General features: G+C 39.0%; 2 protein-coding genes across 6 annotated transcripts in view; one reads left to right on the top strand and one right to left on the bottom strand.

The window, feature by feature from the left end:
* tecpr1b (tectonin beta-propeller repeat containing 1b) overlaps positions 1-926 on the top strand; it is a 37,413-nt gene extending 36,487 nt beyond the window's left edge. For 3 of the 4 annotated variants that reach the window (XM_053612734.1, XM_053612742.1, XM_053612759.1), the window contains one exon: positions 1-926. In XM_053612734.1, coding sequence (XP_053468709.1) covers positions 1-120 — 120 coding nt within the window. In that variant the 3' untranslated portion in view covers positions 121-926. The other variant, XM_053612750.1, reaches the window with a different exon arrangement.
* lmtk2 (lemur tyrosine kinase 2) lies at positions 909-26,047 on the bottom strand. Of its 2 annotated transcripts, none has more exons than XM_053612720.1 (14): positions 25,561-26,047; positions 20,161-20,291; positions 19,754-19,904; positions 18,315-18,391; positions 17,462-17,580; positions 17,083-17,170; positions 12,742-12,872; positions 9,805-9,889; positions 9,433-9,554; positions 8,620-8,769; positions 5,590-8,515; positions 5,197-5,329; positions 4,851-5,087; positions 909-3,042 (listed from the first exon to the last, which is right to left on the bottom strand). In XM_053612720.1, the coding sequence occupies exons 1-14, from the start codon at positions 25,655-25,657 to the stop codon at positions 3,014-3,016; spliced, it is 4,476 nt and encodes a 1,491-aa protein (XP_053468695.1). In that variant the 5' UTR covers positions 25,658-26,047; the 3' UTR covers positions 909-3,013. The 2 variants fall into 2 exon arrangements, with proteins under 2 accessions (XP_053468695.1, XP_053468686.1); XM_053612711.1 differs by having other exon boundaries at positions 20,161-20,294.
* Between the last annotated feature and the right edge of the window lie 250 nt (positions 26,048-26,297).

Here is a 26,297-nt window from a genome sequence, read left to right on the forward strand (position 1 = left end):
GGCGGATGGGAACATCTGTCAGTAAGAGGAAACTCCACCGAGGCCCAGCGTGTCATCCCTCCTAGCCCTCAGACCAGCAGGAGCCAGGAACAGGTGAATGGCAATGCTGAAGGCTGTTAGACTACTCATTAGCCCTCACCATTACCACTTCCCACAGTGCTCACTCACGTGCACTCTCTCTCTCTCTGAAGCATCTACTGTTTTTGTGTTTTAGGTGTCTGTGTGTGTCAAATTAAACAAGGCTTCTCATGATTTTTAAAACATTTATTTTCTCACTCGTTTTCAGTAACCATTTTGCCCTGGTCAGGGTTGTGTGTCTATCCTGGGAATACTGGGCATGTGGCAGGAAAACACTGGGTGGGACAACAGTCCGTCATAGGGCACCATGCACACGCACATTCACACCTAGGGGCAATTATCTTCCTACTGGCACATTTTGGGAGGTAGGAGGAAACCAAAGGACCTGGAGGAAACTCAATAGACAGTAACTCGAACTTTAGATCAAACTGATGACCCTGGAGCAGTGAGGCGGTGACGATACCCAATGCACCACAGCACAGCCAGTATTGATTTTGGTTTTACTTAAACTATGGCTACTTTTAATCCTTCATGTGATTATTGTCTTTTTAAAGCGTGTTATGTCATTTTATACAACTACAAAAGGTTCCCAGTTATAATATTAATACTGTCAGTGAAACTAATCATGTCTCCCTTTTGAACACTGTATCAAACTCATTTCTTGAATCACTGACTGGGTATGAAAAGTAATAATATTCATTAAGTGTGTATGATGCTTGTTCCCCCCCCAAATAAATAAATAAACAAACTTTGAAACATTTCTCTTGAACCCAGAAGCATTTACCAGTACAGTACCAGTATACTGTAAAACTGACAATATAATACGTTCATGAAGTCAAGGTCATTTTTCATTTATTTCCATAATAAACAGTGTAATTATTTATAAACAATTCATTCAATTACACTAAGCATGATCATCAATATGAAGTTTACAAAAAAAACTTTACAAGTTTAAGGACATGACCTGCATTTTCTCAATTATTTGACTTACTTCCAACGTAACCATTTTTGATCATGTTTAAACTGTGATATGTCACACTTTAGCTTTAAATTACAAAATGTTACCTTACCCCTAGAACTTTCATCATTCCCAATTTACAGACAAAAATTTAACATTTATATACATCCGTACAGTTCAACATTAAGTTACACTTTCAAGATGTGCAAGATTAAGCAAATGTATATACTGCAGAATAAAACGAAATATTTCCTTAAATAAAATTTCAAGATCAACTAAAAGAGTGCTGGTAATACAAACATCGTTCTGAACACAGACCTTACTTTACTGAATTACAAACGTAATTATCCTCAACATACCCGATCATCTGGAAACACCAACTTCATTGATTTTCACAATTAAGACCAGGAATAAGCAAAACCTTTTCGTAATTTCATAAACAGAGCAAAAAATTCAAACACATTAAATACTCCTCATGTCAATTCTGTAGCTTATTAAATGACTTCAAAACCATGCACATACTTAATGAAGGGAAATTCCTTACTAAACCATGACTGAATGATTTAATTGATTATAAAGGTGGTAATTGTAATTAAGGAAAATATAGGATGAAACTTTTAGTTTCTGACCATAAGCTTCTCTGTAGTGTGTACTTGAGGGCATTTAGTAAAATATATATCTATAGGAAGTTCTTAAATACCAATCATTAAAATGTTCTTGATTTTGAATGTTTCTCATGAAAGCATTTCATTAGCACTATATTACAATTCATATTACATTCTAGGTGAAGGCAGCATGAATGAAAACTCAGACAGTGACATGATTATATACAACATACAATTTAAAAATATGAAGGAAAAAAAAAAACCGTCAGCTGCTCAGCGGATTTCCACCACCTTGAAAAATTTTGGTTAATTTGCATAAAATAAAGGAAATTATAAAACGGTCCAAGTTTCAAAGTTCTCTTTTTTCCATATTTAATACATCTGTACATGCACGATCTTCAACAAATACTTTAGGAAAGCACTTTTTTCTTCTTCTTTCGCTTTTGAATTCTGAGTTCTGTATGCTGTTTGTGTTATATACTGCCCAGTCCTACTAAACTGTGATAAAGAATAATTTCCTAAAGGCCCACTGAAGCAAAAACTCTTCAAGGGAAAATAATGCTCCTGACCTCCCTGTATGGATGGATGAATGTTCCTAACACTGAACTAATAGGAAAATCCTGAAAGAAGCACAGCCATGATGAGCATTCAATCAAACAGACACTTTACAGATGATGTCCTTTTTGAAAATTTTGGAATGGTTCAATTTCATTTCAATAACCATCATCCCTCCAGATCTCTCATCAAACCACAGAGTTGACAACAGTTTCATCTTAGGTACAATATAATGTAGGCCACCATTAGAAAATGTATAGTCAAAACATTGTGCAAAAATATCTTTAGCTGTGAGTGCTGCTCTTATTTCAAAGCTAGTTCCTAACAACAGATAAGCATTACACGCTCAGTACATAAAATTTTGTGTTTCAATCTAAAAGCCAAGTACCGTAAGAGAAAAACTGCACAACTGTGTAGGAGCTTATTGGCCAATAAGTGTTCTATGAAAAGTTCAGCTCAGTCATTCAGTAAAAATGTGAACAAAATGTGTCATGATATACCTACACACACAAAGAACAGACAAATGATCAGGAAGGGCTTTAAAAACTAAGTGTGTCAAGCACAATAGGTTCCTTCAATTCCACAGACTCAAAAACAGTTCATGGAGGTGTGAAAGACAGTAATGTTTCATCTGCTGAAGTCTAGGAAGCGAACAAAAATAGAGGATGTTGATTCCAGTGATTCACTCTGTGCAGGTTCTCTTCAAAGAAATAATGTTGCCTGAGAAGCTTATCACAGCCTTCGAGGCAAGTGTCTGAATTCTCTTTAACACTTACAAAATGTGTCCTTTTAGTCTAAATACTGCATCCAATCAGTTTTAGTCTTTCTCTCCATCTTCACTGCTTCCTGAGCAAGACATCACAAGACAAATTAACTAATCATGTGCAGACAGTAGCACTATTATATAAATCCAAGGCAAACAGTGGGCCTCATTTATCAAGCTTTTACAGATTTACTTTAAGTTTCAGTAAACAGCTATTTAACTTGTTAATGTAACCTGTACTGTTGCAATCAAAATTATTCTAACCCCATTGTAAATCAGGTTTATTGTCAAAATGTACAGACTTTCAGCTGTTTGCAATGAACAAATCAAACAAAAGCAACTGAAATTCTTCAATAAATGCTTCAAGTGGTTTCCCCAAATTCAACTGAAAATGCAACTTATAATGACTTCTCTAGTCTCAAAATTATTCAACCCCTTCACAGCAAGCATCTTTAGTACTTAGTAGAGCACCCTTTTGCTGTTATGACCTTCTGAAAACGAGATCCATAGCTTCTGCCAGCATTCCTGAGGAATTTTAGTCCATTCCTCATGAGCAATGACCTCCAGTAATATTCTTGGGTTTGCGTGCTGCAACCACCTTCTTCAAATCCCACCAGAGATTTTCTATGGGGTTCAAGTCAGGTGACTGTGATGGCCCTGTAGAATCTTCCAGGACTTTTTCTGCAACTAAGCCTTGGTGGAATTTGAGGTATGCTTGGGATCATTGTACTGTTGAAAGGTCCAGTGACGTCCAAGCTGCAGCTTCCTCACAGACGGCATGACGTTTTCTCCTAGGATTTCCTGATACTTCAATGAATCCATCTTGCCTTCCACACGCTTCAGGTTTCCAGTGCCAGAGGATGCAAAGCAGCCCCAGAGCATCACCAAGCCTCCACCATGCTTGACTGTGGACAGAGTGTTCTTTCTTCTTTCTTGTTCCTCCAGACATACCGCTGATCCATCGTGCAGGCCACAGAACAGAATCCCAAAACTTCTGTGGCTTATTTACACAATTTTGAGCCGACTTTTCTTGTGCTTTTGGGTCAGTAGTGGTGTATGTCTTGGAGTTCTGGCACAGAAACCTTCTGCGTTTAGTACATGCCTTCCTGTGCTCACTGAAACCTCAGTGCCTGTTGCCAACAAGTCTTGCTGCAGGTCTTTTGCAGTCACTCAAGGGGTTTTCATAACCTGCCTTCTCAGAAATCTGGTTGCAGCTTCCTTTTTCTGCCCCATCCAGGTATTTCATACATTTTATGCCCCTAGCCAGTTCAGGTATTTCATGTGTTCCAGCTCAAGCACACCTGGTGCAACTAATGAAGCCCTTGATTAGTCGCATGAGGTGTGTTTGAGACAACACCTGTTTTGCATATCTGTGCTGTTTATGAGGGATTCTGTTCAGGGGGTTGAATAATTTTTAAACTGGAGAAGTCATTATAAGTTGCATTTTCAGTTGAGTTTGTGGAAACCACTTGAAGCATTCGTTGTGTTAAACTATTTCAATTGTTTTTGTTTGATTTGTTCATTGCAAAGAGCTGAAAGTCTGTAAATTTTGACAATAAACCTGATTTGCACTGAGGGTTGAATAATTTTGATTGCAACTAAATTTGCAGAAACCAATTACATTTGAAGCATATATATATATATATATATATATATATATATATATATATATATATATATATATATATATATATATATGCTCGAGTTTTACATTAATGAGTTTTCACTCTTCAAGCAAACTGGACTTTCATGAATACCATATTTCTTGTGTAAATAGATGGTCCTGTGAATGATTTACAAACACATTCGTTCTTAGCCAGCTTGATATATGAGGCCCCATGTTTCTTCATGCTTCTGGCTAGACATTAATGTGCGAGCGTGAGTGACTCACCTCCTTGTTCGATGTCTGAGTCTGTGAGGTGGGTGAGGGAGAAGCTGGCGATGTTTGCTGGAGAGATGGAGAAGCGGGAGTATGTGTTGGAGCTGTTCCAACTCTGCTCAGAGGAGCGGCTTGCAGGGGGTGGGGAGAAGTACGCTGTTGTGGCCTTGCTTGCAGACTTATCACTTCCTGACTTAGGGAGGAAGGAGGGCTCTGGAGAGAAGTCATCGTCCCACTCAAACGCACCACCTATGAAGCAAAGTTATAATTTTCAGGTTCTTACTATTAGGACTTAAGGTTAAGGAAACGTTTTGCAAAACATCAGAGATGTATATAAAACTGTTACCACCGTCATTACCTTCTTCATCTGTGGAACTTTCTGAGTTGGTAAATCTGTTTAGGTAACTGGAGGAGGCCACCGGGCTGCTAAACTCGGACACCTGGCTGTTGGAGCCTGAGATGTGCTCTCCAAGCTCCTTTGTAGGGGTTTCCTGTTTGGATAGGAATTAATTTATAGTCTGTATGCTTTGTGTGCAAAACAGGGTTATTATAGTATTCATTTTTGTATTTTCATTTAAAATTCAGAATACAATTCTCTCTAGCTATTTTTTGTGTGGTGGTGTTAGTTTCTATTAGTTAAAATTTTTTGCCTATGTTACTGCTGTATTTTAGATATGTATACCCTTTATTATATATAATAACCCAGGTGTGAAATTATCTACTGTTAAACTACATGCGAGCAATATTGTACCTGGTCAAAGAGATAAACAGTGACATCATCAAAGAAGGACACAACTCTTCTGTTTTCTGTGTTACTATTTGATGCTGTTGAGGATTTGTCTGTCTGGAGTGATTTAGGTTTTAACAAGCTTTTGAGGTTGCAGGCGTCACTGTTGTCGGACACTATAACAGGCACCGGATGCACAGCATCATCCTCGCTTTCAGATCCAGAACTGTGCAGTCTGTATGCACACATGTCGTCGTCTGAGTCATCACTGTTCTCGTCCTCCTCATCAGCATCCATGCCATCTTCTGAACATCCGGTCACTGCAGCGCCATCCAGCTTTCCAAGGTATCTTCCTTCCATATCAGGCTCCTTTTTCTTTGGACCTTCCCCAGCATAAGTCCTCACTAGTTTTGGATGGAGTACATTTTCAGCTAAAGGCTTTACTGAGGTAGAGGATGTATCTTCATGAGCTTCACGGGTAAAACTGGAATGAGGTGAATCTGTTAAGAGATCAGAGAAGGATTCCAACCTCTCTTCTTTCAGAGTTAAATCAGACGCTGGCTTTTCTTTATCCCATTCTTCTTCTGGACTCAAGACTAGCTCTGGTTGGACAGTCTTTCTGGACACATTTACATCAGCATCAAGCGTACGACTGACATGTTCTTGCTGATCACCAGATGCTACACATTCCGGAAGAGCCAAGATCCTTTCTGTCGAACCACTCATATGATCAGTGGAAGAGTTCTCAACCCAAGGGGATGCATCAGCAGGAGTTCCACCGCTGATGTCATCACTCTTCTTATCCAGTTCCTCATTGTCAGAGAAGTAAGCAGAGTCTCTATAGCTACTACCAACAGGCACATCACCAATTTCTTGGTGTAGACCATCTCCATTTTCCTGAACATCAGGTACACTGTCCACTTCAGACACTATTATTTCTGGAGGAGCCAGCGTTGCAGCAGCAGCAGGCTCTTCTTTAGCACTATTTACATTTTCCTCTGAGACATCGTCTGTGCTTGGTTGAGAATTCCACTCAGGTGATTCAATGTTCTCTGTTTCATATCCACTGTCAGCAGGTCTGTAAGGTGGTTGGAGCTTATGAATGAAAGGATCCAGTGCTTTCACATGCCCCACCTCTCTATGCATGTCCAGAGAATCCAATGAATCAGGGGTTTCAGCTGAATTCTCAACAGCTGGTAAAGTGAATGAAATGCTGTCCTCCAGAAGGCTGTCCTGACTGATCTGGTCCAAACAAGAGTCCAAGATCAATGGTGAGGACATATCCTGAGAAACATGGTTGTCCACAAAGCATTCTTCCTGAGCTTCTTGCAATGGAGCATCTTCGATTTTGCTGAGGACATCCCCATCTGAAAGCATGTCACTGAAGGAGTCACTACTTGTTAAGCCTTCAGTTATACCACTATCTACTCCTTCTGTAGATTTATCTACAGGTGAAGAGAGCTGGCTCTTCTGCTCAGAACACTCTCCTACAATGTCCTGCCTGCTCTCCTCAGAGACATTGAAGCATTCTTCAAGACCAGAGGTATTGGCATCTGTGCACAAATTGTCTGTGGCGGCACTTTCATCATTAAACTGATGACTATCGGTTGGATTTGGATCAGCGCTCTCAGAGGTAGACTCAGGAGTAGAATAAATCCAACCACCTAATTTAGCATGTTCCTCATTTGAAGAGCCAGTTATGTCTGGCAGCTGGTTGCTACAGGTTTCCTCTGTTGAGAATATATCTGAAGGCACCAGTGTTTTACTTTCTTTTAAAGGTGATAGGAAATCTCTTAAAATTGGATTGACCAAGTCTAAGAATTCCTCCCTAAGCTGTGTAGAGGTTACTACAGATTCCAAGGGGTCATCAGTACCATTCAAATTATTTGTGGTATTTACATCATCGAAGAGGCTTAGCGATGCATCTGTTTCCTGCATGTCTCTGGGCTCTGGAAATCCAGAGTGCTCTTTAATGAGGCTGTTTTCTTTAAGAAACGCAAAGTTGTCCAAAAGTTTCTCTGTGTTTAGAAGCTTTATTACATTCGCATTCCCTCCATCAAAGTCTCCTGAATGAAGAGCTTCTTGTTCGTTACCTAAAAAAGAAGTGCTCAGACCTTCATTCTCCACTGTGCCCTTGGTGTCACCATGAAAAGATCGGATCTCCGGGAGCTCCATGAAACCACTTCTGAACGAATGAGGTTCTTCCAATTTTGAATCTTTCTCACTGAAAATGTCTGCTTGGTAAGGACTCTCATGTTCACTTGAAGACCATATATGGCTGTCCTGAAGAAACGAGTCTTTAGAGTCTATGCTTTGATGAAAGAAATCTGCATCTGTGCTAGACTCGTCTAACTTAACGTCCTGTAAGACGATGTACTGCTCCTTGTTTGACGCAGCAGCTCCCTCAGCGCTCTGACTGTCTATGACTCCAAGGTCACTTTCATCTTGCTCCTCTAACTGAATGTAATACTCATTTCCAGAGTTGCCCTCTCGTGCATCAAACACTGGCAGGGTCCCTGGGACTCTTTCAGCCTCTGCTTCACCTCCAGTTTCTGGGAAGTGAGCCTGGATGTCTTGCCGCGGCACTGGAAAGAACATGCTGTGGTAATTGAGAGTGGTTTCCATGGAAGAACGAGTGTGGCTGTCATAGTGGTCATGTCTTGCAGCTTCCCACACGTACTCAAAACTGAGACCATGACTCGTCTCGGTCACGGTGAGCACCTCATCCGGTTCTCTGCCATCATCAAACTGCTCTAAGATAGGGAAGGATGAATGGCTGACAGTAGTCTGCCGGGCGGAAGGATTAGGCTTTAGAGAGCTCCAACGCTGCTCAAAGTCGTCTTCAATTTCTTTTTGCCCCTGCATCCGGAGGTATGTGAGCAGCCGGTGAATTTCCTCAGCTGTGGCCCTTTTGTCTGCAGGCAGCCAGCAAAACTGCAGTACCTCATACCTGCAAAGAAAATGCTAAATTAACCTCAATTTAAAACAGAACTGTAGAAAAAAAATTTTTTTTTGTTTGTTTGTTTTGTTTACAGTCAACTGTGATGGACTTACCATCTTTCTGAGTAAGGTAGATCGAGGTGAGGCTTGAGGAGTTTGATTTGTTGATCTCGGATGACATGGTGAAGAACCTCTTTATCTGACAGATGTGTATAGGGATGTGTTCCCCTCTCAAATAGCTCCCATAAGGTCACACCCAAAGCCCTGAAAACAAAAATCTCTTTTCACTACTGAAATTTTGCACTACTCTGAACTATAGTGCTGAAATATACCACTGATACTACTAAATAATTACTGATAAATATTAGTAGAAATGTAGATAAACAGATTTGTAGATGAATGACATGTTGTGCTTTTTATCCACTTATAGTAACACTTAATATTGTGGAACAGCTGCAAAATAGGTTAGTTCCCGTTTTCACTAAGGTTATGACAGTCATGCCCTCACCAGTCTCTCCTTTTAAGTTAATAACACAAAATAATGTAGCATCATGACATAATGAAACCGTAAGGCAATCCATCCAAGACAGTTTTCGCTCTGACTGTTAAAAACTGACATGGGAGACTCTTTTAAAAAATGCTAAATAAACTACATAAATGTTGAATAGAGCCAAACTACAAATCTTTTAAAATCCAATTACGTACAGCAATAGCAATACAAGTCCCTGTGTAAGTTGTTACTATAGAAACAATAACGAATTACAAGTGTGTTAATGTACGCCTTGCGGCCGGAACTACTGCCAGAGCTGCTGCTATAGAAAATTAGTCAGCAACTACTTCTGACCAATCAGAATTGCCAATTCAACAGAGTAGTGGTATAAATAAATATACTGTTGCCCACACTGAATGCGCACGAAGAATACTTACCAAACGTTGCCAGGCTTAGTTTGTTCTGATGTTATCACACCTCCATGCAAGTCACCAACGAGCTCCGGTGCAAGCCATCGCAAAGCAACACACTGGTCCTCCTCTGTGGTGATGTAATCCTCCTAACGATAAAAAGAAAATAACATTACCCATGCACCAAATATGCAATGCAAAAAGCATAGGTGTTGCATAGATGTAACCTAAATATACATTTCAGCATCATTTTGAAAATTCAAGAAATACTGTTGCACTTTTACTTCACTATTTAATATGAATATGTGACAAAGAATCAAATGGGGCTAAATATAATCAGTGCCTAACTTCAAATTGTCCTGAATTTACATGTATTTTGTGAAGAAAGCAGAAACTCACTTTAAATCTTGAGTGGCCAATGCCATAGTCTCCTATTTTGACAGTCATGTCTGTTGTAAGATAACAGTTCCTCAGGGCCAAATCACTGGAAAAGAAAGGAGAGAGCAAAACAAATGAGAGATTCTGGCATACTCAAAATGTAGCAAAATATGAAAGGGCACACCATAAACAGTATACTAACCATTCAAAGAACTCTGAGGATATAAAATACTGCACTACACTATGCCGAGATGCAATCTGCTGTCGGTACAACAACTTTCACTAACTAGTTTATTTAGTGTGCAGTAATGAAAAATGACTTTTTCCAGAATCAGGTACATGCAGGTCTGACAAAACTGAGCAAAATAAAGTACAGTGCAAAGCAGTCATATCACTTGCATGCTAGCACAGACAATTAATAGCCTCAGACTCAAATAATATCTTTTTCGTGCCAATATCTTTTACATCTTGTAGCTGAAACATTCATCCTAGACAATTAGGTTAACAGGCAACCAAAACTGGGATTGGGCCAGACATTGGAGCTCTTACTTGCCCAGTGGGATGGCTAGTGAATTTATAATTTGTGAATCCCTGAAAAGGGTCAATTGGAGCAATCAAAAGCTGTGAGATTACACTAGACAGATAACATCCCCAGTATCAAATATCATGCTTCAAAATAATAATAGGATTAAATCTGGAGTAGAACAGGGCAACAAACTGTGCATATGAAAAGATGGGCTACAGTCAGCAACTGTAAAAATGCGCTTATAATGCAGGTGTGTAATAAAGTTGCCAATGTAATAAAGTGGCCAGTTATTATCTTATGGAGACAATATACTCAGCAGCAGCAAAAAAAAAAAGGAACGTCTGTATTTTAAAGATAATTTTGTAAAATCCAAATAAGCTTTACAGATCTTTATTGGAAAGGGTTTAAACTATGTTATGCTTGTTGAAAATGAACCATAAACAATTACTGCACATGCACCTGTGGAACAGTCCTTAACTCCTTAAGATACTAACAGTTTACAGGTGTTAGGTAATTAAGGTCACAGTTACAATAACTTAGGACACTAAAAAGGCCTTTCTACTGAGTCTGAAAAACACCAGAAGAAAGATGCCTAGGGTTCCTGCTCATCTGCGTGAACATGCCATAGGCCTGCTGCAGGGAGCTATGAGGACTGCAGATGTGGCCAGAGCAATAAACTGCAATGTCTGTAAAGTAAGATGCCTAAGACAGTGCTACAGGGAGACAGGGAGGACAGCTGATCCTCCTTGCAGTGGAAAATTACATGTAACCATGTGTCCCCCCCTGGACGTGATTGAGAACTTGTAAATGCCTTGGTGGAAGAGTGGAGTAACATCTCACAGCAAGAACTGACAAATCTGGTGCAGTCCATGAGGATGAGATGCACTGTAGTACTTAAACCAGCTGGAGACCACACCAGATACCAGACTGTTACTTTTGATATTCACCCCCCCTTTGTTCAGGGTCTCATTATTCCATTTCTGTTCGTCAAATGTCTGTGAAACTTGTTCAGTTTATATCTCGGTTGTTCAATGTGTTTTGTTAATACAAATATTTACACATGTTAAGAAATTTGCTGTAAATAAAAGCAGTTGAATGTGAGAGGATGTTTCTTTTTTTGCTGAGTTTATATATTTTATGTAGGTAATGTTGATTTTGGCAGCAAATTTAGTACTGACATTAGTGTTGACCTGAAGCACTCATTTTTAGATTTTCAGAAGAGTGAACTTGTCAACCAACCCCAACAATCAACAAAACCATATACTAGGAATACCATGTATCTAGGAATAGACAACAGAGACTCTTGTTGTTTCTGCTCTCCCCCAGTGACAAAATCACTGATGCTGGAGCTTTTCCAACTCACTCATACAGCACCAGGATATTGTTCCCAGGGAGGAACAACTACATTCACAAAGATAGCGATACATATGGTGGCTCGTTCAGTGTGAGCTCTTATGATCGGTGGGGCTCTGATTACAGCTTGCCTCTGCCACCTTCTCTAAATGCAAGTTCCAGGAGTGCAAAGAGGCTCTTTTACCCCGATGCAAGAACATCGCTGACGCTAGTGGTCTGCTTGAACTGTGTGGAGCTGCTGAAACGGCTGCAAGATAAATTTACTGATATTTTAGACACTGTACCATAAAATATCTGCTATTTTAGACACTGTACCCTAAAAGACAGTAGACATACAACTGTAAAGTTGTAGGTGATATTTATCCATTTTAAAAGTGAAAGCTGTTATTTTAAACATATTAAACAATCCCTTAGTGTTGGCTTCGATTTCACAACACTAAAGCTATACTTAATGCAGCAGACCCTGTGGCAGTGGCAAGCAGAGTCTTGCAGTAAATCAACTTTGTGACCCAAAAGCAAAGAGCCCCATTTTCCACTACTACACTGTGTGTAATTTCTGAGACTTAAGTAATCCAAGTGTGGCCCCTCACATACACCCTCAAAATACGAAGGGGATCCGTTTACACTCTAATCGCAGAATCATCATGTCTCTGTGCCGAATGACAGACGACACCCAGCAATCCCTAGGAGCCGTGTAATTGGACTCCTTTGCATGTATTCTGAGCATGCAAAAGACAGTGGCTCGAGCTAAGCGAGGCACAACACCCTAGACGGCCCGGGCCTCACTTCCACCATACAGTATAAAAATTAAAACGAAATGATTACTTTTTTTTTTTTGGAGAAAATCAAGGCAAAAAAAAAAAAAAAAAAACCCAGATATAAAACTGGGATGCCATGGAAACTAGATAACAGGATTGTCACTGGTTTGTGTAGCTTTATGACACATCAAATTATATTCAGAATGCTTATATTTTGTTTTCTTAAACTTTTATAGTAATATAAAAGTAATATAAAAGTTATATTAAAGTTACTTTTCTGAAAGTGATTTCTGAATGTGTGCATGGGAATGGAAAAATAACCTGTGCAGGAAGTTGTGCTTGTGCAGGTGAGTAAGTCCAGCAGCGATTTCACAGGCCATCTTCTGCAGCTGCAGCAGCTCTCCGTTCCTGTACAGCCATTCATTCTGAGTAACATAGTTTCTCAGATCCCCCTGCACAGCAAACCACAAATCAGACAAAAATACACACAACCTTATTCCACTGCTGCACTACTACAAGAAACACACACAGAATTAATAAGTCTACGTTGTACATATGTTGATCCGGCACAGAGTATTCACTGTGAAAATCAGTAGGTGTTTTACTTAGAGTTGGCCACTAAGGGGCAGCAATATCTCTCTGTACAACTACTTTTACTGCTGCACAGGGACTGGACCAAATAAGGGAAAGGCAGTTTAATGGAGTTTGCTATATGCTGTGTCACAGCAATTTAAAAATAAAAAGCGCAGTGGTCAGACTGGATTGCATGCTCTGGGGTTGCTCCTCTGGGTCGGGTTTCTGGACCCACAGGCAAAAGACCAGTTTAGGAGACGAGAGCAGCCCTAGCTCAGACATCTTCTGATGCCAGCAGGGAAATAAGCCAGGTTTAAAGCCTCTGATTACCTTAACTAATTAATACTAAATCATAAAACCTTTTTTCACTTTTAGAAATTTAAACATTTTGCAAATATAACCCAATATGCGGTTTAATGTAGCACCCCCTTTTAAACATATAATGTGTGTCAAATATACATTAAATTATAATGACAATATGTTTTGGAACATGTTACATTTTAAATTGGATATAGGTGATCCTCTGGTTGAGTATAATATAAATGGTAAATGTGTAACCATGCAACAGGTTTTTACTGAGAGCGGGAAAAAATTCTTACATAATCACAGCAATACAACAGAACAGTGATCTTAACACACAAATCTAAAACACCTGCTGAGGGAGTCTGGTCTTAAAGGCCAAAGTGTCACCCACAGAATGCAGAGGCAGCGACACTGCTCCCACTGCTACACCCATATACAATGTATGAGAATCTTTCAGCAAAAGTGTCAAGTTTGTGATCGCAGGGGTGATGGCTAGCTTTGTTTACATGCAGTCAGGCTCAGCTGATTTCCAGGGCTGCTTGACAGCATGTAAATAGTCTTTCTATATTTCTATAGAAATAAAAAGAAAGAGCTCCCTTAGCCTCATCATGCAATATGTTTCCATACCATACAAGGTGAGTACAATTATTAAACAATATTCCACATACAAGAGACCCCAGTTGATAAATAACAGGTTGAAGTATTACCAGAGCCACTGATGGTTGACTCTGAGGGAAACAGATAACTCTGGCCAGTAGTGTGCGTAATTGCACGTGCATAATACATGCATAAATGCTTCACTGAGTGAAGTCCTATCAACATCTCCTCACACGTCCTTGTCAACAACAACCTTGTCAACAACAGCCAGCGCAAGCGCATAAACAGTGTTTGACTGTGGTTTAGACTCCAAGCACATTAATTATACCAAAGGTCTATTTACTGCCACATCAAACCAACTTCTGAGCTAAACTATTGTGTTAATGGGAATGCTTTGCTGGGGCGGAAATTCTTCTCCAGACCGCACATAATCTGTAGCCAAAAACCAAAGGGTTAATAAAAATATCAAATATTAAATGCTAAATTACTCTAGGCAATTTCATAATCCTGTAAGTTATAACTTATTAGGCCGTAAGCCTTCATTGTAAAAATGAGATAAAATAACTTTATTCCCTGCATGTAATATAAAGCAATATTATACAAAATATTTTTAATATTTGGTTAATTAAAGAAAATTAATCTTCCGGAGTCAGAAACGCCTCAGTACGTACACATGTGCACACACTGATATACATCCTAATGTACACACATGCAAACACACACAGCAGCCCCTGAAGCCTTTACAGGAGAGACTGTCACTCAGTCAGGCAGCAACTGGCATTCTACAAGACTGCTCCGGTTGCACCTCACAGCTATATTTCTGTCTAAAATGTAATGACTCAGGGTTACCAATGGTTACCAGCGAGACAAACAGCAAACAATCCACAGTGCCCCCTCAGAACAAATATGCCATGGGAAATAAAATATCATATATATTTATAATTAGGGAGGGAAAAAACCTGACTGAGGAAACTGCTTGAGGTTTGTGAAGAGCTGTGAAGTATGAAAATGATTTACTACCAAATTTTCAAACGAAACAGAGTAAAGCTTTAAAGGAAAGATTAGGAATAAACCCACAGAAACACTGTGTGATATTATATTATGTAATAGACAGGTATTAAAGTGAGTAACATTTTCAGTTATTTTTTGTTTATTATTATAAACAATATTATTTCCATGTTCATCATTTCCTACAATAAGACTTTTTTTCCTGAAGACATTTAGAACAAATCATATGAAAATGAAACTGCTACGAAAGTCAAGTTGAGAAAAACATCTAAAATATCTCAAATGCCACTGCTTAAATAAAATCCTCATCACCTCTTGGTTTATAGGAAAAGCTCATTTAATGCTACATGCACCTACACTGGGCCCTGTGTTCCCTCTAATTTCCTGAGATCAGAATCCAAGCTACATGGGTAGCTCAGGGACAAGCAGCTCCACTGAGACTGCAGGCTACATTATGCAACTCTGGGCCACAGTGAGCTCATCCTGGCCCTGAGAGACAGAGCATGGCTGGATGCCATCCACCTGCTCTGGCCCGTGAGGACTTCGGCCCAAAGCTGCAGCATCTCACCGCTGGGCAGGTGCTCCCAGCATACCCTGCTTACTGGGCTTTGCAGCTCTCATACTCCTAACGAGGTCCTCTTTGGCTTCATTTAGCCCCTGAGGCACACTGCATCCAATCCAAGGGAATACCGTGGAAGAGACAGTGCTTTCATTTGGCAAAGACCTAAAATTGACTGCAGATAAGCAGGGTCTGTTTAGAGTCATGGTTAAAGCATGTGGTATGGTCAAGTCAACAGCTATTATTGTATACATATACTATTTCCATGACAACTGCTCATGTATTTGCATAATCACTATAAAAGGTAAACAATAGTGTCTGAGCACATAGCAGTTGCCTCAGCGAATCACAGGTCAATTCTGTGCACTGTTCAATTAATATTCATGATCTGCCTTTGGAAATTCAACCTTCCATACATAACAGTGATGCATAAGAAAACCTGATGTTGTACCAGTTTTTAACCCTTTATTTTCTTTACAACTTGCAAAGGTTTATAATGATGAATGGGCCAATACTAAAGATAACAGTAACACTTTTCTTTTTCAATAACAGTGCAGATACTGAAACCTTGAGTATATGCCAATGTCGATACCCATCCATTGTTTTTTTTTTTCTGTAAAACCTAAAATTATTATTTAAAATAATATTTTACTTGATATTTTTGGAAGCATTTCACTTCATGACATATATCATGATGCTTATTATGTATTGTAGAAATGTCCTTGAAAAAAATTATATATATCATATATTTGTGAACGACAGTGCCAAATTTTCAGGTTCTGGTTTAGATCTGTTTGAGATCTGCTTTATAACTCCATAAAAAGCCACTGTATTCAAATTAGCAGAGCAAGGAAAAAATATTTATGGATTTGTCTACCTGACTGAGAAGCTACAAAAAAATCATTAGCATTTAAGGTTTGAATGGTTCCCAACAGATTTATAGCAGTGTTTAACTAATTATCTAATATTAAATAATTAGTTCTGGCTCAGACACAGGGTATGAGATACCCAACAATATGTGGCGAGTTTATTTAATCCAGAGCCTGAACCTACAAAGAAACCTGATTGGTCATATTTAGAACCAAAGGCCATTTTGATTTGCTTGGATTTATCCCAGGAGGCCATTACTTTACAAGGAAGCACCGTAATCCTGTCCGAGATGTGACACATGCACACGCTGCAGGCTGTGTTTCACAGCAACCTGTAAGCAAGGCAATAAAATGCACCAACACAGCAAGAAGGAAGAACGACAGTGGCGGTAAATGAAGCCTGTTGCTTTATTGGGCTATGAGGGAATCAGAGAGCTGCCTCATGTAGTTATGCATCTCGGATCCCTGTCAAGCTCAAGGAGCATGTCCATAAATAGGTCAAGAAAAACGGGGGGGGGAATAAAAATCACACAGAAAGAAGGAACCCATTCACATGGATCGTCCTTCACTTAGAAGCTGTGTTAGAAATTTAAGACAGTAAATAATACATGCGCATTAATGATCAAAAATATTTTTTATGCATTTTAAAATCAAGGTGCTATGTAGTCAATTTAAAGGCTACATAAACAATATGCATTTCTTCATGATGGCATATGAATGGAAAAATAATAAGACAGGATGTTTTAAACTTACCAGTTCACTGTACTCAAAGACGAGCAGGAAGGGAATCGCCTCGACACACTGACCAAGGCAAAGCAGTATATTTGGGTGCCGAAGAACCCTATAAACGTACACATTTGAAACAGCACTGAATAAAATGGCTTGATCCACATCATGACAAAAGCAATGCAATGTCATTGCAGGAAGACAGATGGTGCTACTAACACATAAAGACAATTAATCATCAGTATTAGGAGAATCAAAAGCATTCCTTCCTAACCCTATTTTGAGTCTTCTTAAGTTTCCTTTTTTTTCTTAAATGTAAAGCAATTTATACTGTACAATTTATATTGTAGACTTGTGCATTCCCTAAAAATCAAATACTATGAAGGAAATAGTGCAAGGCTTTAACCTGTACGGATCTCCCTGCTGAAGGAAGTCATTCTGCTCTTTGGAACTGGCATTGGCCTTCAGCTCTTTGACCACCACTCTGGTTATACTGGGTTCTGAGTAGATCTCACTGAGCAAAACCTGTCAATGACAAACCATGTTAGCTCAGCAAATCTTTTACTATTTAAAAAAAAAAAAAAAAAACCTGAAAAAGTAACTTTGATTCTGGAAGAAACTTTGGAAGAAACTCTGATAAATCTATAACAGTAATTCACAGTCAGAGATTATTAACAGAATTTTATAGAAATGAGGCTTGCATTCTCATGGCTCAGTACACTCAGACAGGAGAGAGCATGATGATTTATGTACAATGTCACACTCTCCCACACATCACACTCCAGTCCCTAAGGGCACACTGACAGTGGAGAAAAACAGACCATCAGTGCTATCAATGAAACACCAGTGGTTGGTTGCATTCACTGGCACTGATGCAGTCAGTCCCGATTTGAGGTTGGCTTTCAGAAAGGGGAAAATTTAATTTTACTGGCATGAGAAGTAAAATTCACATATGTTATCAGTCATCACCATTTAGGGACTGAATGAAAAGCCACATGCTCTCATAGTATCTGACTTATTTAATCAAGCTGCAATAAACTACCACTTATTCACAGTGAACTAAGGGAAGTAAGCAATTCGCAGTTGCACAAAGAAAGGGTGTGTCAATGCATTTCTTCTTAAGATTTCATCACTGAAACTGCTCTATCCTAGGAGAGGTCTGACTGTGAAGGTTGAGCAGCTAACTCTAGAGGTAAGCACACTTCAGACACACACACACACCCCGCCACAGTGTGGACTGTAAATAGAAGAACTTGCACCTTGCCAAACCAGCCGCTCCCAATCTCCTGAATGTAACTAAGAGTGTGGCGTGCCACATGTGGGCCTGTTGAGACTTCTGAAAAGCAAACACAAAGAGAAAGGGGTGACTATTCAGCCACACAACTATTTAACAGAATGGAGAATATTTAACACAGAACAACTGTCAGATTTATGTGTGTAACATGCATAAAATAGACCATTATCTATTAAAAACATTATTTTCAAATGTTTACAGGATATGATAACTGATAATACACAGTCAGGGGTGGATAAATCAGTAGCCCAGGTATCCAGGACAAAGAGGTTTGTCCATGTTATTAGTTCTTTAATTGGCAAACAACTATGTTCAACAATCAAAAAAGCAAAAAGACTAATCCTTACTGACTTTGGCAAACCAAAAGTTTTCATTTGGTATACATGTTTAAACATAATATATTCCACATAGCTGTGATGCACCTCAACGCTGTAACTATAGCCTCTGCTACTCATTCTGAATCCAACTCCCGCCTGCACTACACAAATCAGCTGATCTGGTTGAAGGTATTATGTTTTTACTATGTAGATTAATTAACATGCTTGGATGACAGATGATCTTTTCTGAATCCGGAACACGCATGTATGTGGAAACATTAATGAAACCGACTGAAGCTGACATACAACTCTCCTGCTAAAACGGTAAGCAGTCATCTTGAATAACTCTGCTTATCTTGCGATATGTTTGAGAGAAAGTTAAGATGCTAGCTAAACTTGAATAAGTGTGGTTCGAGGAAAGAATATCATAGCTCATAGCCAAAACTTTGCCCAACGCATTTTGTTGAGGGTGCAAATGTGCTACATGATCAAACAGGCTAGTTCAAACATGGGACTGGGCAGTACACTGGAGCATGTACTTGCCCAGTGGGCTAGCTAATGAGTTTATGATTTGTCCATCCCTGCATATTGTATCTATGCTTGATTAACTGGGAAACAAAAGGTGCCTTTAAAGCATACTGTAAAAGGTGTAAAACAATTACTGCATTACTGGTGTAATACTGATGTACAATTCCGCCATTTACTGAAAACCGTACAATACTCTACAGTACTGGCCTTCAAGAGGACAGGTTTTATATCAATCTCATCATTGATGGGCCTTTAGGGAAAATAATACTGCACTCATTGCTGCTGTGAAAAATACGATCATCAGATCAAGATGATGTAAGAATTATGACTGACAGCAGGCAAATAAACCTGAATTGCTGTGCAGGTCAAAAACCAGTATGAGCATGAATCCCTTCAGCAACACTTCAGTTTTTATATGCAATTTTGCCTGCTGTCAGTCATAATCCCGCTATCCACTGCAAATAAGCTCATATGCTTTCCTATCAGCAGTGAGCAGTATGTATTATTTCCTGTAAAATCTGTCCTCTTCATAGAGAGATGTTAGCCTCAGTCTGCTAACCTGCTATCCGGGGCAGCTGGAGGTGTGGGGGTCCAGGCATGGGCACCTGCGGCACAGCCAGTGTGTACACCTCGGCTGGAGACTGCATGGACGGGGTGTCTTCTGCTGGAGGGGTGAAGTCAATCTCATCCTCAAAGTTGTCTTCAAACTCCTAAATGAAACATTATGCAGCAGAGATTATGTTGTTGCATATTTTTGTCTATTATTTGTACTCATGAAAATTTAAATTGAAAAATGCCAAGAATAATAATACTGGAAGGCTGTGGCTATGACTACAGCTGTATACAATATAGCGTTCCTTATTGCAAAGGAAATTTCAAATGACTGTAGTTGAGAAATCATACAGGGCTTCATTTATTTACTAGCAACTGTGGTTTCTGACACGGTGAACATGGAGTGCTGCTCACCTTAAAGTTGATCTCTCGTTCTTTGCAGCAGGACACGCAGTTGAGCAGCACCACCACAGTGGTCACCAGGACAGACAAAGACGCAACCAGCAAAAGATTCAGAGGGAAATGTGGTTCATCTGCAGAATCCCCTGCTGAAATAACACAAAATAGAACAACTTGAAGAGAACCAGCGAAGGTTTATTTTTTCATTGAAGTATCAAACTATTTTAGTAGCCCCGTTAAAAGAGCGTTCCGCCCGAAATCCTTGAGATGGTTTGAAGAAGTTCTGTATAACTTCTGCACAAACATGCCACAAGACACATTGCAAAAACATAGCCCTAACATAAAAATGCTCATTACTCCTTAAAATAATATTCAAATTCACACTAATGCAGAATCAAAAACTTTATGCTTAGACACTAGTCATAGTGTCTAAGTTACATGTGAACAAGTTGTAATGCACACAGATGACAAATATTTGTATTGACATATTAGATGTTATAAAACTGGTTAAAGGACTAGTAATCAAACCACGGGAGAAAGTCCACAACCACAACCTATGTAAACTATAATCAAAATGTGGGAAATGCAAAAGGATAGGCAGGTGGTTACACACCCATCTGTCCATCACATTTGTCCTGCTAATGGGTCAGGAAATCTTCTGCTTAGATTAGGTACTTCATACACCAGTACATTCATCATTTTTTGGTTTTCATTTTCATGGCTGACTCATGCCAAACTGAACAAAACCGATCAGTTACATACAATTAGTAACAATTACAAATATGCGAACTAATGGAAAAAATGTTAACAAAATTAGGCTAATGGTATGATTTTCATACCAGGTTCTGTTTCTAGTGAAGATTCGGAAACAAAACCTAATCCTGCTGTCTATTTTTATAAACCATGATAAAATACTCACTGGCCTTGGCTCAGAATTAAGACACAGAATTAAGTCTATTAATAAAACATAACATAACATCAATATTCTTGACATTTTATAATGCAAAGTGTGCAGCTGAGACACAAGTATACATGAGGCATGGAAGCACAAACATTAGAAAAACCTTTTAAAAATAAATAAATAAATAAATCATTACAGATAAAGACTTAAGTAATGTTCCAATGACTACACATGTTAAATGAAACCAAATCCAGGGGAAAGACGGAGCTGCTCTAAAATTTTCATGAGCAGAAATGAATCATTCAGAGACTGTCTGTGGCCCTAAATTCAAGCGAACAGGCTACTCATGGAGATCAGACAAAATCTTATCAGACTGGATGCTGAATGGAAAAGGATGTGACCAGGATATGATCAATAATCAATTCTTCTCCAGTATCAACTGAGTATTAAATTTGTATATACAATTATTTACAATACATATTTTGTATAATTATAACTTGTAGCACAACAAAGACGCCTTTCAAACTAACAGAAATGTTCCTAAGAAAGGAGGCATTAAATGTTCACTTCTCACTTCCACAAAAAATTTGCAGATATGCAAACCACTACCATCTCCAGGTCAAATGATCACACAACAACCCAATAAAATTTTGTTCACAAATCATAAAAAGTCAAATGCTAGCGACTGATTAACTAATCATGGGAGTCTCCAATCAAAAAAATGGCTCTTGTAGCCGACACATGAAGAAGAAAAACGCTACATTAGATTTTTAGTGAGAACGCACACACAGGATTTAACAGGATTTCCTGAGAGTCTGTAGTCATCACAAAGGACAGGTTAGGTCATACAACATCAGCTCTTTCTTGTACAGGATTGTAAATCGTTACAGTCTTGTAGTCATAAAGCATATCAAAGTGCAATGTGTCACAGAGTCATGGGAGGTAGAAAAGGAAAGAAGGAAATAAAAATTTCCAAACTGTCACCGTAAAAAAGTACAAATCCTTCAAATTAGCTTCCCATCTAATCAGCAGCACACAGCATCAACTCTCCAGAAGTTGATTTTAAAACTAGAATCAGTGTAGAGGCAACAACTAGTGACAACAGTTGGGTTAGACTGAGCTAAAAACTAAAATGTGGTAGTTAACATAATAATGTTAACTTTGTTTTAAACATAACATTAAAATAATATGATGAGCTAATTAGCTAGTTAAGTGCATTAACACAAACTAAACAGTCCCTCAAGGTTTTAGTGATTTTATGATCGCAGAAATGAATGTAAAATCAAGCAAACTCCGCAATATTCAGAGGAGCTTGCAATTTTTCTAAATCACCACCGATTTTCCGCAGATTTGGGATGACATCATGTGACATCATCACGACATGCATTCAGCCAAAGCACGCTTTGATTCATGTTTGTCGAACACGAGTACAGCTAAAAAGTCTCATTTACCAACATCACTGAGAAAGGCCATGCAAAACAATTTCATACAACTGCAATTTTGCCAAATCAAGTCGTTTTCTGCAAAAAAAAAAAAAAGAAACTGCAAGTTGTATCGCAAATTTTGAAAAAAGCTGCAGCAAAAGCTAGCATTTTTGGCTGCAACAATCACAAAAAAAACTCCACGAAACATAAAAAAATCCAAAATATTTTAAAATGAATTTTATTAGAAACTGACTTTTTTTAATCAGATTTTTTCTCATTTTCAGGGTAATTTTTAATAAATAAAAATCAAATTAGATATATTTTTTTTATATATTGTATTTATATTATATTTTTTATATTATATAAATACTGCATAGCTTTTATATCAAGTCTGAATAATGTAATTACTCTCTAGGGTCAACTCTTACGACTGCCACAATCTATAGGGTGTCCCAAAAGTGTCTATAAATAGGGGAGATTGACACTTTTTAGCAAAATGTCTTCCAAAATTACTATACTTAGTTTCTGTTATTTTTCAGATAGCCTTTAAGAATGCCTTTGACAAAAGAAGAACGTATTGAAATCATTCTCATGGCTGGATCAGGTAGCTGTCACAAGGTTGTGATGGACTTTAACAGGAAACATGGCGAGCACATCACACACACACACACACACACACACACACACACACACACACACACACACCACTGTTTCCAAACTTATTAACCAATTCAAAAAGACTGGAAGTGTTGAGGAGCGACTGAGAAGTGGACGTCCACGAACGCCCACTGACGAAGACACGACTAACATGGTGCTGGCAAACACAGTCTCCTAATGTATGAAGACTTTTGGGACACATCGTATTATTATAGCTTTCTAGGTTCCAGCCAGGTGCATCCTAAACCCTCTCTCTACATGTGAAATTTCTCACAATACTTCCCCTTATAAACTGTAACACATGCATTTTATTAACGAGTAATCCCGTTACATTAGCAACACCCATGGCACTTGTGTTTCACTCATGTGTAGGCATCGAGAGTCACCACCAGTGATGTCATACGTCACATTGAGACAAAATTATGTTTTGGAGAAGCAAAAAAAACACTATCTACAATAGTTTTTACTGTTATATACACAGTTGAGGAATCACTAACTGGAAAGCTGCTAATGTGAGCCTTTACTGAAGCTGCGTAAGCATTTCTACTCAAGGCCACAGTCTGAAATCATATCTAACGACTAAGCTGTCTAGGTTGTATTTAAGAAAGACCGCAGGATACAGCAGCGCCCCATGAAGTCCTATGTTAACGTCAGTGACCCGTGAGTATTCTCGTAGTCCTGTGCTGCTTCAGACTCGACCTGCTCAACAGCAATGACTCCATCTGTGACACAACTATTACTCAGCGAGTGCGTCATCGCACCATAATGTGATGAGCAGTGTTGACTGTTGCACTCGTTCAATTACCATCATCATCCATGTCATTATGTAGATAACCTGTTTTGCTGGAAAGGAAATGGCCTGTCCTTAGTACTTGACAAGGATTTTCCATCAGCACATCACTTTTTAAATCACATTCCAAGCACATTTACAGTGACATGAAGTCTATGTAAGGAAAATAGGGAAAAACCAACAATCAATTTTTTTTTTTTTTTTTTTTTTTTAAATCAATGATGGACTGGTGTGATGCAGCCTTGAGAGAAGCAGAAGGGCTTAACTACATCAAAGTTAATTATTTTACAATAACAGCACATCCCAAAATATTTTATTCCTCTTAAAAGACTATAAGAGATGTTATAATTTGCCGCTATTTATAGTTACATTTAATGCTGTGAAACATCCACGAGACTAGTTCCGGATATTTGTGTTATAGCCTAACAGTTCATTCCCTCATCAGACTCTGTATTTTTCATTTCTCGAGGTTAATAAGACAAAAAAGTAAATAAACACATTGTTTATTTTAATAAGAAACTGGAAAATTCTTTCTCCTGAAGACTTTCCGGTGATGGAAAACTTACTGACCGTTACAAAGTGCTGACCACAGAGAAGTCTTCCATACATGTTAAATCAACAGTGCCTAACAGAAAACTTCACCATATAAATAATTAGACAGGTTTCTTTGTTAAAAAACAGCATGTTTTAATCTGCTTATTATTAGCCTTAGATTAGATTATTAGGAGCATCCACCATACCAAACACCTCACCATGAAAACTACAGAAACAATAAAGTAATACAACATGCGCATTAATAGAAACCTGGCATTTGATTCATAATCAACGCTACAGTCAGAACTGCTGTTATAGAAAATTAATCAACATGTCCTGACCAATCAGATTTGAGAATTCAATAGAGCTGTGTTGTGAAAGCAAATAAAAAGGTACTCAAAGCCAAAATAGCTAAAAGTGTCCGGGTTTTATTAGTGGCATAGCTAAAAGATCATCCTCCAAACCTCTTGTAGTAAATCATTCACAGTTGATAAGGTTGGACTGTATTACGTTACTCATTGCTGTATCTGTACCTGTGGGTCACAGGTATGAGGTTACAGCTTAGCCAAAAAAAAACACTTTGGAAACCTTAATAAGTCATTTTGATGAATCACGGGATGTGAAGAAATTTCTACATCAGTCAGCAAAACAGGGAATACAGAGAAACCAAGGTGACGTCAATCTGTTGGAAATCAAATCACTAAATAATAATTAGGAAGTACATAGCTTGTAAGTGTAATGTAATCTGTAACAATGCTGAAGAAATCAAACACAAGGTGAATGTGCTTCACACTTATGGCAGAACAGGACCAGAAACTGTGACATCCCTGTAAACAAACAAGGGTCAGAGACATCCCTGTAAACAAACAAGCGTCAGAGACACCCCTGTAAACAACTAGGGTCAGAGACATCCCTGTAAACAAACAAGGGTCAGTGACCAGCAAATTAACTACACTGACAATCCGTGCATGTCGCTTGCTAGATCCGCTAAAGCTACGCGTCTCACGTTGCTGTCAGGCTAGTTAGCTTGACGTCCCTTTAGTAATAGCTAGGTATGGTGTCAGGTGGTAATTTGGGGCCATTTGTTAAGCAAAAACGGAGGCTCTCACCTGATTGTGCACGCGGAAGTGGCGCGCCTTCACACAGCTGCGCGAGCTCCAGAAGCACCGCTCCGAGTAACAATATCCAGACACGGAGCCTGGCCATGGTCCCAGCTCGACTAGCTCACTAGTCACCTCTAAACTACCAGGACACACTATTGTCAAAGTAAATAATACGAAAGAGTCATTTGCGTGTAAAACTACCTACTACTACGGTCCTGTCTACATTCGGCTGGTGGTAGTAGAACCAAAACATCTAGCATAGCTAGCTAAAGCATTAGCAGCGTGACCATCAACAGCGCGGCTAAGCAGTGCTAACCTAGCTGACGCTAGTTACCGGTAGACAGCGGGTTCTCACTTGCTGTCGTCCTTCATTGTTTAAAACACCACATTGGTTCATTATGTCACTCAAGGAATCATAATTTCTACACTGGTATTTCACAGAATTTAAACGGTTAACGGACGAAAATTAAAACGGTAAGGTTAGTTGACACGGTCCCGCATCACCTCCGCTTTCCAGCGCCATGTTCGCCCTGGTTACGTCACATGTAACCGTGCGTTCCAGCCAATCAGAGTACGAGACTGAAAAAATCTACAAACAGGTTTGCCTCAAAGATTACAGCAGCAGTGCGAGTGCAAAAGTTTGTATACCCAGTGCACAGGTACCCACCCAGCCAAGGTCCTGGACGTGGAGTACCATCTGTCCTGCATACTTTGGTGATTTCCCTGCTCTGTTACACCATTTC

Source organism: Ictalurus furcatus, chromosome 2 (genome assembly GCF_023375685.1).
Source record: "Ictalurus furcatus strain D&B chromosome 2, Billie_1.0, whole genome shotgun sequence".
Classification (NCBI taxonomy): domain Eukaryota; kingdom Metazoa; phylum Chordata; class Actinopteri; order Siluriformes; family Ictaluridae; genus Ictalurus; species Ictalurus furcatus.